General features: G+C 47.2%; 1 protein-coding gene across 1 annotated transcript in view; it reads right to left on the bottom strand.

The window, feature by feature from the left end:
- Positions 1–212: 212 nt before the first annotated feature.
- The window catches only part of LOC109264938 (sp110 nuclear body protein), a 37,451-nt gene continuing 24,512 nt past the window's right edge, over positions 213–13,151 (bottom strand). The window contains 9 exon segments of the mRNA XM_053888573.1: positions 213–2,342; positions 3,504–3,644; positions 4,262–4,342; positions 4,600–4,705; positions 5,405–5,425; positions 5,427–5,518; positions 10,715–10,759; positions 11,569–11,711; positions 12,152–12,250. Of these exon segments, the coding sequence (XP_053744548.1) occupies positions 2,232–2,342; positions 3,504–3,644; positions 4,262–4,342; positions 4,600–4,705; positions 5,405–5,425; positions 5,427–5,518; positions 10,715–10,759; positions 11,569–11,711; positions 12,152–12,250 (839 nt within the window). The 3' untranslated portion in view covers positions 213–2,231.

Genomic DNA, 13,151 nt, shown 5'->3' with positions numbered 1-13,151 from the left:
TAGGATAAAATGCCCAGACACAGTGGGCCAAAGTCTAAATCGATTTTGAAGGTGAGAAATTGTGATAAAATACATATTGTACCCCAGTAGTGAGTTTAGGAAAACAAAAGAAGACATTCAGAGCTGTGCAGATTCAGAAAACATGCCACCCGGGAACTTTTCTTTTAAAATTACTTAAAAAAATTTTTTTTAAGTTTTATTTATTTTTGAGAGAGAGAGACAGAGTGTGAGTGGAGGGGGGTGGGCAGAGAGACACAGAATCCGAAGCAGGCTCTTGGCTCTGAGCTGTCAGCACAGAGCTCGATGCTAAATTTCAAACTCATGAACCATGAGATCATGATCTGAGCTGAAGTCAGACGCTCAACCGACTGAGCCACCCGGGTGCTCCTTCTTTTAAAGTTAGTTAAACATATACTTCACTGATGGGAAGAAGGAGCCGAAAAAGAAGCAAGGCAAAGTCACGGCAAAAAAAGACTTTAATTCACACCATTAATATTGCTCTCACGAACATGGGTGATTGTATTACACACATTTTTAACTTTTGCTTTTCAATTCTGGTGTATATTTGACATAACAAATGATTTATGCAATGTAAAAATAACAAAGTAATGACATATATAATTGAATAAAATTAAAATAATTAATATAGAGAGTAAAAGTGAACATTTACTAATTATCATAAAGAGCTACATTGTAAAACAGTGAATAGACTGGAATAAGGGGACTGAGAGGTACAAAAGGTGAAAATTACTTTGGCCTAAATGTGTGGCTCATTAAAGATATTTTATTTTGTTTTTTATTTTATTTATTTTATTTTTTATCTATTTTTGAGAGAGAGAGAGACAGAGACAGAGACAGAGACAGAGACACGAGAGTGAGCAAGGGAGGGGCAGAGAGAGAGGGAGACACAGAACTCAAAGCAGGCTTCAGGCTCTGAGCTGTCAACACAGAGCCCGATGCGGGGCTTGAATTCATGAACCGTGAGATCATGACCTGAGCTGAAGTCAGATGCCCAACTGACTGAGCCACCCAAGTACCCCTATTTTTTATTTTTTTAAGTTTACTTATTTATTTATTTATTTTTAGAAGTAGGGGGAGGGGGGAAGAGAGAGAGAATCCCAAGCAGGCCCTTCAGTGTCAGTGCAGAGTGCAACATGGGGCTTGATCCCACCACCCTGGGATCATGACCTGAGCGGAAATCAAGAGTCAGATGCTCAGCTCACTGAGCCACCCAGGTGCCCCCTGGCTCTGACATTTAAAAAATAAGTTAAAAATACATTCACAAAACTTGCAGGTAAATATTGGGAGAATTAAAAACTGTTACAGATGCCTTCCAGAGTAGAAGGTGAAGACAAAGAAAATGTCGACAAAAATCATGGGAAAGTATTCCAAAGAGAAGGAATAAAATGATATGGCAGAAATAAGGCTAACTACAAACAACTCATGCATGAATGACTTCATAGAAAACTATAAAAGTGGACCTGATTCAAAAGCAAGAGAATACCTGAATAGTTGAATGACCATGAAAAAGCAGAGATCATGGTCAATATTACTTCTCAAAAGAATGATGGGCTATATAATTTTATGAGCTGGTTCTTTGAAAACATTATAAACTATTCCAGAGCATATAAAAAGGTAGAAGATGTTAGGGATTATCGTACCCAGCTGGGGTGGCCCTACATCTGATTATGACAGGACATAAAAGTGTGAGGACCAACCTCTTTCGTAAGTACAGGAACAAAAATTCTGAAAAACTCTCTCTGCAATGATATTGAAATATATATATATATATATATATATATATATATATATATATATACACACACATATATATACACAAAAATCAATTGCATACAACTTTAGAATTCAGTTTAGTTTCTTTTTCATAGTGATGTGAGGGTAGAAATTCTGAAGCTATTGTTGTAGTATTGTTTTAGTTGAACAAATGAGTATATATACTGTGGGAGAAGAGAGATGTAAATATTGAGAAGGAAGAGGCCTTAGATGGGGATGAGAAGTGTACTTCACACACACACACACACACACACACACACACACACACACACTTTTAGGTGTAGAAAGAAAAGACAGGTGTGATGATGGTACAAGGCTCTGGCTTTGAGTCAAGAGGGCAGCCAATAACATTCTAGACTCACTGGCTGTCTAAAGATGGCCAGGGTCACATCATCTGGATCCTGAAGTTGGGGTGCCTTAGTTTTTCTAGAACAGGGTCAAAGAGTCTGGAAGCTGTTCTCATTGGCTTTGCAAAAAATAAACATCTCTTTGAGGTCCTTTTCAAATTCTGCCTCCAAGTCCAATCCTATCTGACCAAAGTCAGAAGCCTGAAAGACAAAAAAAAAAAAAAAAAAGGCAAACAAACAGGTGTCTAAGGACAAAGAATCAGGACCATCAAATCACTTGCATTTTTTGGAGCCCCGCCCTCCCTGTCCTGAATGCAGTGCTTCCCCATCACCCAGGCAGTGTGTGTGTGTGTGTGTGTGTGTGTGTGTGTGTGTATGTGTGTGTGTGTGTGTGTAGTTTGGGGGGGAAATGCTGCTGCCATAATATTGAAATGGATGAGCCTCTGCCCAGTTCCTAACTTGGAACTGACAAATGGTCAGGGCTGGAGAGCTGATTTTGATCACAGCAAAGCCCGAACTTGGTGTAAAATAGATAAAGATAAAGCATTTCTTGACAGCCCCACTCTCGGAAGGAAAGATGAGTGTTCCGTTCTCCAAGGCTAAGACTGGGCCAGGCATGGAGGGGCTCCCTGGGTAGACTCTTTCTCCCTCCAGCTCCCTGCACAGACACCAGTTTACAGTTTGTGGTTTGGGAGCAGGCCAGCTTGTGCCATGGGAAGAAGGGGAAGGAGGCTGGGTGGAGGTAGAAATCTTCCTTAGGTACTGCCCAAGAGCTATCTGCACAAATGATAGGAAAAAATCAGGATAAACTCAGCAAAGTAAAGTTAAGAACGCGTCGGCTTGCACAATAGCAGTTGTCTCTCCCTACTGACAAAGGATGAAGCCACCACCACCTGAGACAAGTCTGGATGTTTGGGGCCACTGGGAAATGTAGGAGTAGAACAATCCTAGTATGAGGATTCTGGGAGTTTAAGTTATTTCATCAAGTTTAGTTCATTCATTGATTTCTGTATTTCTGAGGCATGCACAACAATGTAACCGTTAACTACCTTTCCTCTCTGTTTGAACGAGGAGGCAGGATGAAATGGATTGTCCTCGGTGGGACTCTCTTGTCTGTCCTCGAGCGGAGGATGGAGCTTTTTTTCAGGTGTTGTTTACAAGGATTCTTCCCTGTCCTGCTTGCTATCCCCTCGGACATCCTCCTCACCACCGCTGGAATTTACAGGCTGTTTGCTTCTGTAATCCTACTCTTTTTGACCTCTCTCTGGGACAAGGTCCGTACAACTCTTGCAGAGTTCTGCTGTCCCGGAAATTAGGGAAAATTGGAAAGGACATGCAAAAGAAAGAGGAGACGCCCTTTACCTTGTAAAACATTTTATGGTTGTGGAAGATCAGGCGCGCGTCCCGCACAAAGCACAGCACCGTATACACTTTCTCAGGCAACCTTTCCTTAACCAGGTCCAACCACACGGCTTCCTTAAAGGGCTCTCCATAATCGCAAATCTAGGGACAAAGCCACCAAAGGGGTGATATTAGCACAGCCATTGTTACTGGAATGGATCCAGTAATGTAACTGGATCCTGAAATATAATGGATCCAGTAATATAATGGATCCTGAAATATAACAAGCCTTCATGTCCAGGGTGGTAATGATATTACCATCTGCCATGTCTATGCCAGGCACCGTTCTAGGCACTGCCATGATATTAACTCGTGATCCTACAACAACCCAATGATGCAGGGGCTGTCATTACCCCCATTTTCTAGATGACAAAACCAGGGGATGGAGAAGTTCAGCCGCCTACCCAGGATTTCAAGGCTAAACAGTGGTAGAGCTGGACTCGAAGTCCCCTGAGAGGGGGCTCTAAACCCTGTGCTATCTGTAAGAAAGACGTTTCCACCTAAGAGAGGATGAAACTGAGGTACATGGGAGGCGGAACAAGTCGCCCGGTGTCCCAGAACCAGGACGCGGCGGGTGGAGTGGGACCCAGGGAGTCCCTCTCCACAGTCTGCAGCCAAACCCTCTCTCTGCAAGCAGGGGTGCCTGCAGGAGTCACACTCCAAAATTCCAGAAAGAGTTGTACGTAAGAGAGATGCCCGGAGGACGAGAATCAAAAAACATGACTTATATTACGCGGGGTTTCTGCAAAAAAGGAGCTTTGTGGGTGACAGTAGGCCTTCAAGAGGAGGAACCCACATTTCTGTAAAACGTGAAGAGACCTTTTAGAGTGAAATGCAGCTCAGAGAAAGTGAAGCCAGGCCTGTGCCCAGGCAGACCCAGCCAGCCGTCCAACCACATTTGCCAAAGGACCGCGGTGTGCGTTGAACTATGTTCAGGCACCGAATCTCCATCCTCAGAAGAGAGACGCCAAAAGCTCCCTCGGGTGCCCTTCCCCTCTCCCTCGTCCCGTCGGACTTCTCGCTGTCAGGGGGAAGGTGGAGTTCGCACCCAGCTCACCAACTCCTCCTCAGGCTGTAGCAGCCCCTCCAGGACCTCAGATTTCCCGTGACACTGCTGCCTTCCTGAAGACTCCATCCTGCAGAAGGTGCAACTCCACAGGTTCCTGAGAGGACAGGCAGAAGAGAGCGGGGGACAAGGCCCCTGGAAATAGCCGCTGTCCCTACTGCTGCCATTGTTCTCCTTTTAGACATGGCTGATGGATACAGCTGGGAGATGAAGGGGACCCTCCCGGAGTCTCCAGGACCCCCACGTGGGGCCTGAGCCCATGACCGTCCTCCCATCGAGGGCGGCAACAGGGGGCTCCGTGCGTGGAGGGCAGGGTCAGGGTGAGTGGTGGGTCCTCCTTTCCCCGTCTGAGCTGCTGGGAGTCCTGCGCGCAGCGCCCAAGGGTCGAATCTGGGCCTTAACCCTTGGGGACCAGGGCCTCTAACAGCCTGTTGAGCCCATGGTAACATGCACGGACCAGGCCACGTTTCCTACCTTTCTGAACAGTTGCAGATAACGAACAACTGACGGTTCCCATTCCCAAGCCCCTGGGACAGGAGGCAGGGTTGCAAAACCAGGAAAGGGCACCTCCCACGGGCAGTGGCCTTGTGGAGTCAAGGAGGCTCGGTCGCAGACTCAGAGAGCCAGATGCCAGACACTGATATCAGACGGAACATAGGCTGCCGCCCCATCCAGCTGTTCTGGGCCACACCTGAGCCACGATGCTTACACATCCGGCTTTTCTGCCCGGAGATGGGCGACCAGAGCAGAAGCGGGCAGAGTGGGCGTGCGGAAGGCGGGGCTGGGTCTCACTAACCTCTCAGCCTCTGCAGGCGGGATGCGAGTCTTCACGAAAGGCTCTCGGACAAGGGACACAGCAGAGCCGTGGTCCTCCTCTACAGCACACCTCACATTCCTTGGAGGTTTCCCCCTGGAAGCGGAGATAATGTAGCAGGGAAGGCATCAGTGAGACCCACAGCACACCGACACCGAGGGGCCTTGGAACACGCCGTCCCTGTGTGTTCCAGAGTGGATGTCTCCAGCTGACCACGGTGCTCCGAGAGAGCGCCGATGGAGCACCAGCCTGGCCTTTCCGATCGATCGATCGCAGAAAAGCGGACGGCAAGAAGCCTCAAGTTGCCCCTTGAACCGCACATTGTCAGAGCCGGAAGGGACTGGAAGGTCATTTAAGCCCTTTCTGCACAGAGCGTGGTCTGAGGACCAACGGCATCACCGTTACCTGGGAGGCGGTGAGAGAGGCAGACCCGCTGAATTGGAATCTGTTTTAACAGGACCCCAGGCGCTTTGGAAGTACATGACATTTGAGGAAACACAGCTTTAGGCAACTTCCTCTTTTTACAAGCCTGGGAAGACAAGATGCTTTTTTTTTTTTTTTTTTTTTTTTCCGCGAAGTCAACACAACTTAGTGTTTGGGCCGCCCGTGCCGGGGTTCAGAGCTGTTCCCGTCCGCCGTGTGCCGTCCCAGGCAAGCGTGCTGGGCAGTCCCAGAACAATTCCTGATGGAAACACAAAGACAGATCGCTGCTGTACAAATGGGTTGTTTTTTGGGCCTCAGAAATCACTGTCTTTCTCATGGCCTTAGAATGTGATCCAGTAAATTCTCCAGGTGATCTTTACTGCTGGATAAAGACCTATAGGCAGGAGCCCCTGTTCTCCTGACCCCGCAAGATGGACAGTAGGGCTTTACACACAAGGGGAATGTTTTCTCTGCACTGAAGGTAGGAGTCAGGAAGAGGCACCTTTCTGTCTGTGCCTCTGGGAGGTGAAAAGGCAGGAAATAGACCATTAGGAGCTGGAGCAGAGGATCGAGGGGGCTGGGGATCAGTTACAGCTAAGGAGAGAAATCCTGCCACTACCCTCAACTGTCCACAACACAAGCACAAGGACCTGGGTGAGGGCGGGAGGGATGGAAATGTCTTGTCCGTTCTCAAAACTAGCCACTCAGTCAGAGTAAAAATTCCCTTTGATTTGGGGATGAAATTCATCACGGTCTTAGTTGGGGAGGCTTCCGGAGCAAATTCTTCTACTTCGGAGGGCCCCAGGACTCCATAAAGAGGGCTCCCTGCCAACCTTGAAGTTCAGGTGAACTTTCTGGCCTTCCCATCCCGAACTCACCAGTCTGCCTTTCTTTGTCCCTGGAGTGCCCTCTGACTGGACACCCGACCTGCCTAGGCCCGGGATGCAGACGCCAGCTTCCCACAGCCCAGACCTCCCCCCTCCTCCCAGTTGAGACCTTGGTTGGATCCAGAGCCCCAGTCCCTCTGTGGTGTGAGTCCTGACAGATTTTTTCTTTTCTCCTTTTTTTGTAATGCAAGTGCCTGACCAAAGCCTGGATTGTTCTAGCACCCCATCAAAGACAGCTATCTCCTTATTTCTGGAGTAAATGCATTGCCAGCCACACAACTAGATAAAGAGCCAGGCTGCCTGTCCCCACAGAGGCTCCTTTGTGTTAGAGATCTTGGTTGATTTCAAGAACTGACCATTTGGGTCGCTTGTTTTTTTTTTTTCTTTCTCTTCTCACACTTTAAATTCCAGCTGTTATGTTTTAAATTCACCGATAAAGAGCGAGCCTGCAAAGCCCTAGGCCCCCACCCTCGCCTGTGCTCTTTCTCTCTCTCTCTCTCTCCTTCTATCTCTCTCTCTCTCCATCAATCTCTTGGCCACCTCACTGTATGGCCCCAGGTGTGCTCTGTAATTTCCATGTCCTGTAAGTAATAAAAAGTAATAAAAATTTTTTTTTTCAGTTTCCTGATGGTTATTGCTGGAAGGCACCTTGCGATTATATTAAGAACCACAACGGCCCGTCTAACCACATCGGTTATGGATAGTCTGTGACCAGCACCAAACACCCCCTTCCCTAGGCTCTGGAGTAGGATAGTTTCCAACACACATGATATGACAGCGAGCGAGAGAAAGGACGTACAACTGCACGGTCACCTTCTGACCCCTTTCACCACCTCTCTTACCCCTTTCACCACCTCTCGGCAAGTCGGCGAGTCGATAAGGAAGCTCATGCGCTCCCCCTCCTGGCCTCAGAGAGAAGTTCAAGCCAGACAAGCTCTGCCCCAGCAAGGGAATTCTCACCTTGGCCCCACTCATAGCCATGGTAAAACCTGGAGCTATTCCCTCTCGCCACTCAGGCATTTTCAGACCAGCTTGGCAACCTGCCCGGCCCTCCGTAGGAAGCCTCAGTACGTGAGTGATAAATCATTTCATACTCGCTAGGTGTGAGTGCTGCATCATCACTTTCGATATCTGAACCCAGTTGACCCCACCTTGCTGCACGTGACCACAAGACATCGGCTCAACAGGCAGGGAGTCTTGGTGACCAGGGGTCTGTCTTCTCTTGCTCTGGTTGGCTAAATGGTTCTGCTAACTGGCTTACTCTTTGAGTTGTGTTGGGTCTGCTGGGCCACGGCCCTGAGGTTGCAGTCATCTACCATGAGGGACCGCTCATTCTTTTCAAGTTCAAGAACAGACCAAACTGGGCAAATAGTGGAAGAGTAGAAATAATCACTCCTGCATCTCGTATGATAAGTTTTGATCCTTGAAATTTATACTGGATTCCATTCACTGTTTTAACAGAGGGGAAAGATCCGTGGGCTCCTTTTTGTAAGGCTGATTGTTAAGTGTCAAAAGCTTAATTTTATCTTACTTCGTTAGTCGTCGGGGAAGAGCATGCACGTTCGCTACAGGATATTTCAGGGCAGTGGGTATTATGACCAGGGGGCAGCAATTTTGATGGTTAAAGTGAGGTGTGAGGTGTGACTGTTTTCCCTCTAGTTTACCTTTGGAAACTCCCTACGAGGGTAGAGGGTAACTTGCTTAAATTGAGTGGGATATAATTACTCAAAAGGAGCTCCACCCATTAAGTTCCCTACACACAATATTATTGAAATGACTGGCACCATCCACCTGACAAGTGTTTTGCTGTCCCATATTTGGCTAGTAAGTTCTGTTCTGTGCCTATTCCAACAGCATCTCAGCTGCCTTGCAGCTGTGGGGATACAGCCCTCCTTGTTCCCTGCAGTGTCTCAACAGCTTTATCATCACACACACCCTCTGCAGGCAAGATCTTAACCGCATCCGACTTGCCCCAGGAGCGCAAGTCTGACACTACCCTCATGACATCCTTCTCAGTTGACACACTCATTCAGAACATACAATGACTCACAAAGGAGCTCCCAGAGAGGGGTAGGCCATTGTGCACACATAGCACAGGGCCCCATCAGCTCAGCAAATTTCTGGGCATCATTTGATCATTTGAAGGCTGTTCTGTCCCTGACACAGTCAAGAAACGATTATTGACCCTCTCAATGCCCGCAACTCTTGCCCAACATTTTTTAGGCCTTTGGATTCAAGGTAACACATTCCTCACTTACAGATTTTACATATGCCCATTTAGGCTTACTTGCAAATTGACCCACTGTGAAGGAGAATCCCTTAAGTCAAAGGCTCTAGAATCTGTCCAAAATAAAGCAAAAAGCTGTTCTCAGTTCCCACCGTATGCCATTAGAGTAACAACTTCTGTCTGCATCCTGAGCCCTTCTAGAGATGGAGGTTCTCACAAGCACTCAGCCTGTGCTCATTTTGCCTTGGGTCATGGAAGCAGCGTCCTGCAGGGAAACCCCAAAACACACGTTTGGAGTATCAGCATCAGGTCTCTTGATGGTACACACATACAAAGATAGACACCGACAGAGAATGGGTATATGGCAGAGTAACAGTGATGTATTAGACAACGTTGCTGAAGAAAGGGCCTGCATTAGCCCATTTGTAGTCAGAACTAAACTTAGTCTCGTTACCCCAACGCGGCTTCTCCTAGGTGGGACTGAAAGGTCAGGCCAAGTGTGCTTCTGGCTATAATGTACTGACCTGTGGTATCATGAGTGAGCAGCAACTAGAATATTGGGGCCATTAATTAAAGCTCTGGATTAAAAATATCTTTATTGGGTTTTTTTTTTTTTTTGCTGTTTATGAAAGTAATAAATGGTCATTAGGAAAATTCTACCTGTACATAAATGTATAATATGGAAGGTAAATGTTCCCTATAATCCTATCCCCAAATAACCAATTCACTCAGATATTTGCAATCATAGATCTCCATGGTCGCGTAAACAAAACTGGGCTCCTTCCATATATATTACTACCAGTTTAAGTGTCTAGAAGCTTTCTTGACTTTAGAACCCTTGGGTGGTTTTCCATTGACTGAAGGGCATTCCCTGCACCCTCCACCCAGTAAAGGCCGCCTCCAGACCCAGCTTATCTGGACCCCTGGGTGATGCATTTCCAGACCATCCTGTCCATGGGCGGGATTCTTCCCTAATTTTTGGCTATTACAAGGAGCCTCCCTGTACGTATCAAGATATTGCAAATCAGCATGGAAAAGATGTTTCAGACAATAAACAGCATTGGGAGGGCACCTTGTCTTTTCAATGAATCCAGCTAAGGGTCAGGCCAACCCTTCAGGGCACGGTGGGAAAGGCACCATTCCCTCTGCTGAAGGTTCGTATCTTATGGGAAGTTCATGAATGAGATTTGTGTCTTGAGGACATATTTAAGCAAGCAAAGAAGGATGAGAAGGAGCAGCTGGTACAGACAATGGATGCCTGCCCTTTTCACCTGGAGGGATGCTATGCAGAGGCAAAGTTCAATTCAAATGCGATTCCATTTTGGGGCCACTGATAACGAAAGGTTGAATTGAGGAATTCTTTGTGTTCAATCAAGGGTGGTCTCCTTGCTCTTTCACGTACCGTTTTTGTCTACCTCCTACCACATTTACTTCTCAAACTAGAACATTCTATTTCTGACACCTTTGGTTTGTCATCATCCAAACATCCGGTGCTTTTTCTAAAACACATGTACATCATCAGTTTTTGTTCTAATCTTTATTTTAAAGAGTTTTTGTGTCCCCCTCCCAAATTATGAAAACAACAGGGGTACATACATGTACCAGTGTGCCAATGCCATTGTCGTGAAGATGCAATGACTAAAAGGAAAGGTGACCCAGGGCCGGGGAACTTGAGGACTCGAAGGTGAGCCTTTGGATGCAGAGAGTGTGCAACATGGCGACTGAAAATGTGGTAGAAATTCACCTGCTATTTACCTTTCTCTTGACATTTACTCTTGGGGGACAGAACAAAAGTCCTTTCTGAAAGAGAGAAGGGGTCAATGAACGAGGTTATCCGGGAAGCTCTTCTTTCGTCCATATCGAAGTTTCCACGTCCTAGTGAATATTTATACCTGGACGTCCTACCGGGTCTCAAACCCAAAGTGTCTGAAAGCAACACCATTAGCTCCAACCTCCAATCGGCTCTTCTTCTGAACATCACTTGATAAACTCATTTTTTTCCTGTTACTCAAACCCAAGACCCATTAGTCCTTCCTTCCCAGTTCCTTTCCCACCCACATTCTCCTCTCCATTTCTTCCTTGGTAGGTTAAATCCTTGTGATTTCATCCCAGTGATATTCTTTTTGGGTGTTTTTTGAGGCCTTGTGTTGGGGTCTGGGATCACAGAGATTAGTAGCCTTGTTTGTGGCTCAGAGGACTGAGTGTGAGCCAGGGAAGTGCAGAGGAGACACTGCCCATGGACAGGATGGTCTAGAAATGCGTCACCCAGGGGTCCAGATAAGCTGGGTCTGGAGGAGGCCTTCACTGGGTGGAGGGCGCAGGGAAGCTCTCAGAGATCTGGGTCTCAATCTGGCTTCCCCTGGTTTACCCCACCCAGTACCCCCAGGCTAAGCTTCTTAAGTCTCTCCTGACCTCACAGCCCTTTGCTCACATTTAAAGTTCTCCACGGTCAGCACCAACCTTTCTAATTTTATCACCCACAACTTTTCTCTATAAAAAATTGAGCTCTTTGTCAATCCTAATGGAAATTTCTTCACATTTCTGTAATTGAAATTGCGCTCATCCTGCAAGAATTAAACCCATCACCCAGCCGTCCCCTGTCATAATACCTTCAGCAGCTCTTCTAAGGTCTTTCCTCTGCAATGCACACTCTGTTTCCATTTCCTTGAAGTTGCCCGTTTTCCTTCAATTTCAAATTCTTTTGGGGTGAACCAAATTCCCTCCTCATTCTGAATGCACTTCTCTGAGGATCCTGGAGGATAAAGACGGCCCATTCCTGGACCCGATCTCATGCTCTGTGAATTCACCCTAAACCTCCAAACTCCTAACTGCGGTTGTTCCGCCTGCCTGGGTCCAGAGAGACTCTCTGCAGGGAGGGAGGATAGCAGGCGAGCCTGGATTCCTCCTCTCTCAGGCTGAAGGAAGCCCTGAACCCTGTGGGAGCGGGAGAGGGTTTGCATTTTGTGCGACATCTGCATGCGGCAAGTATTGCCACTGGGTCCACGGTGGTGCAGTGGCCTGGCAGCCGGGTTCACCACGACGCGGAAAAGCGAAAATTCCTTGCTAACAAGGCACTTCTTTCTCTGCAGCCTAGCTGGCAGGGTTTATCTCCTGGACAAGGAGACACATGGGTATTTTCCTCTCTTCTAGTGGTTCCGGGCGCTCCAAAGAGCAGAAGGTCAGGAAACCCACCTCGTTTCAGTCTCTCCTTATATAAAATCCCTCTAGCTTCACCACACGTCACGGGAAGTTTAGGAGAGTGAAAATCCACGGGGTCGTCTTCGGGTTTTTCTGGAAGTAGAAGGGAAAGTACAAGAGTATAGTTTCGCTCAGTTTTCGTTTTATCTCTTTCCGGCCTTCCCCTTGCGCCGAATTCTAACGACAGTAATAGTAACAATAATCATGTAAATGGCATTGGGGACCAGCCTCTGGCTAACTGGCAGCACTTCCTCCATTTTGAGTGGCAGATTAGCCACGTGTACAGAGTAGTCTCTGATCAACAAAGCCATCACCACCAACACTGCATCAAACAAAATGTTTAGTAAAGCAGATAGGGCTCCTGTGGTGGGTTTTAATTCATAAGCTAATTGGCTATCACCCACCGCTCCTTTATTCCATAAGCAACCTGTTTATCCCTCTACCCTGATAGAAGTTGCCGGCCCAGAATATTTCCTGGTGCTCGGGTAGCTGGAAGAAAGGTCTTTGTTTATAATCTTATCACCTGATTTACACCAAGGCGGGGTAAGTGAGGTGCTCAGCACCGAGAGATTAGTGTCCGTCTTCATTTTCTGCTGTCCTTTTTCATTTTATTGCTTTTCTGTTTCTTCCTCCATGAGTCAAAAAAGAGCCCCCCACCCCCACCCCACCCCCCCTCACCGCCAAGAACTCTAGCCTAATCTGCAAATTGCACATGGAGAGATTTGGCAACGGTGAAACGTTGAGCAGGGATGTGGGGGTATTGATTCAGGAGAGAAGCAGTTGGAAAAGAGTTTAAAATAAATACCAGCCACTCCTGCCGCTTTTTACCACAGCCTCACTGTGGGCGAATTCATTCCAGATAGGCTGCAGGAGCCGTCTCTGGGGGCGAGGAGAAGGCGCTGCCCATGGCTTGTGTTGAGTTACACGGGATGTTACATGCAGAATGAGGCTAGGAGAACAGCCAGTCCAACCTTCTCCCTTGCTTCAAACACTT

The sequence above is a fragment of the Panthera pardus genome, unplaced genomic scaffold (assembly GCF_024362965.1).
Source record: "Panthera pardus isolate Hobbes unplaced genomic scaffold, ASM2436296v1 HiC_scaffold_10, whole genome shotgun sequence".
In the NCBI taxonomy this organism is placed as follows: domain Eukaryota; kingdom Metazoa; phylum Chordata; class Mammalia; order Carnivora; family Felidae; genus Panthera; species Panthera pardus.
The sequence above is the reverse complement of the archived record's forward strand: the minus strand, read 5'-3'. Positions and strand labels throughout refer to the sequence as shown.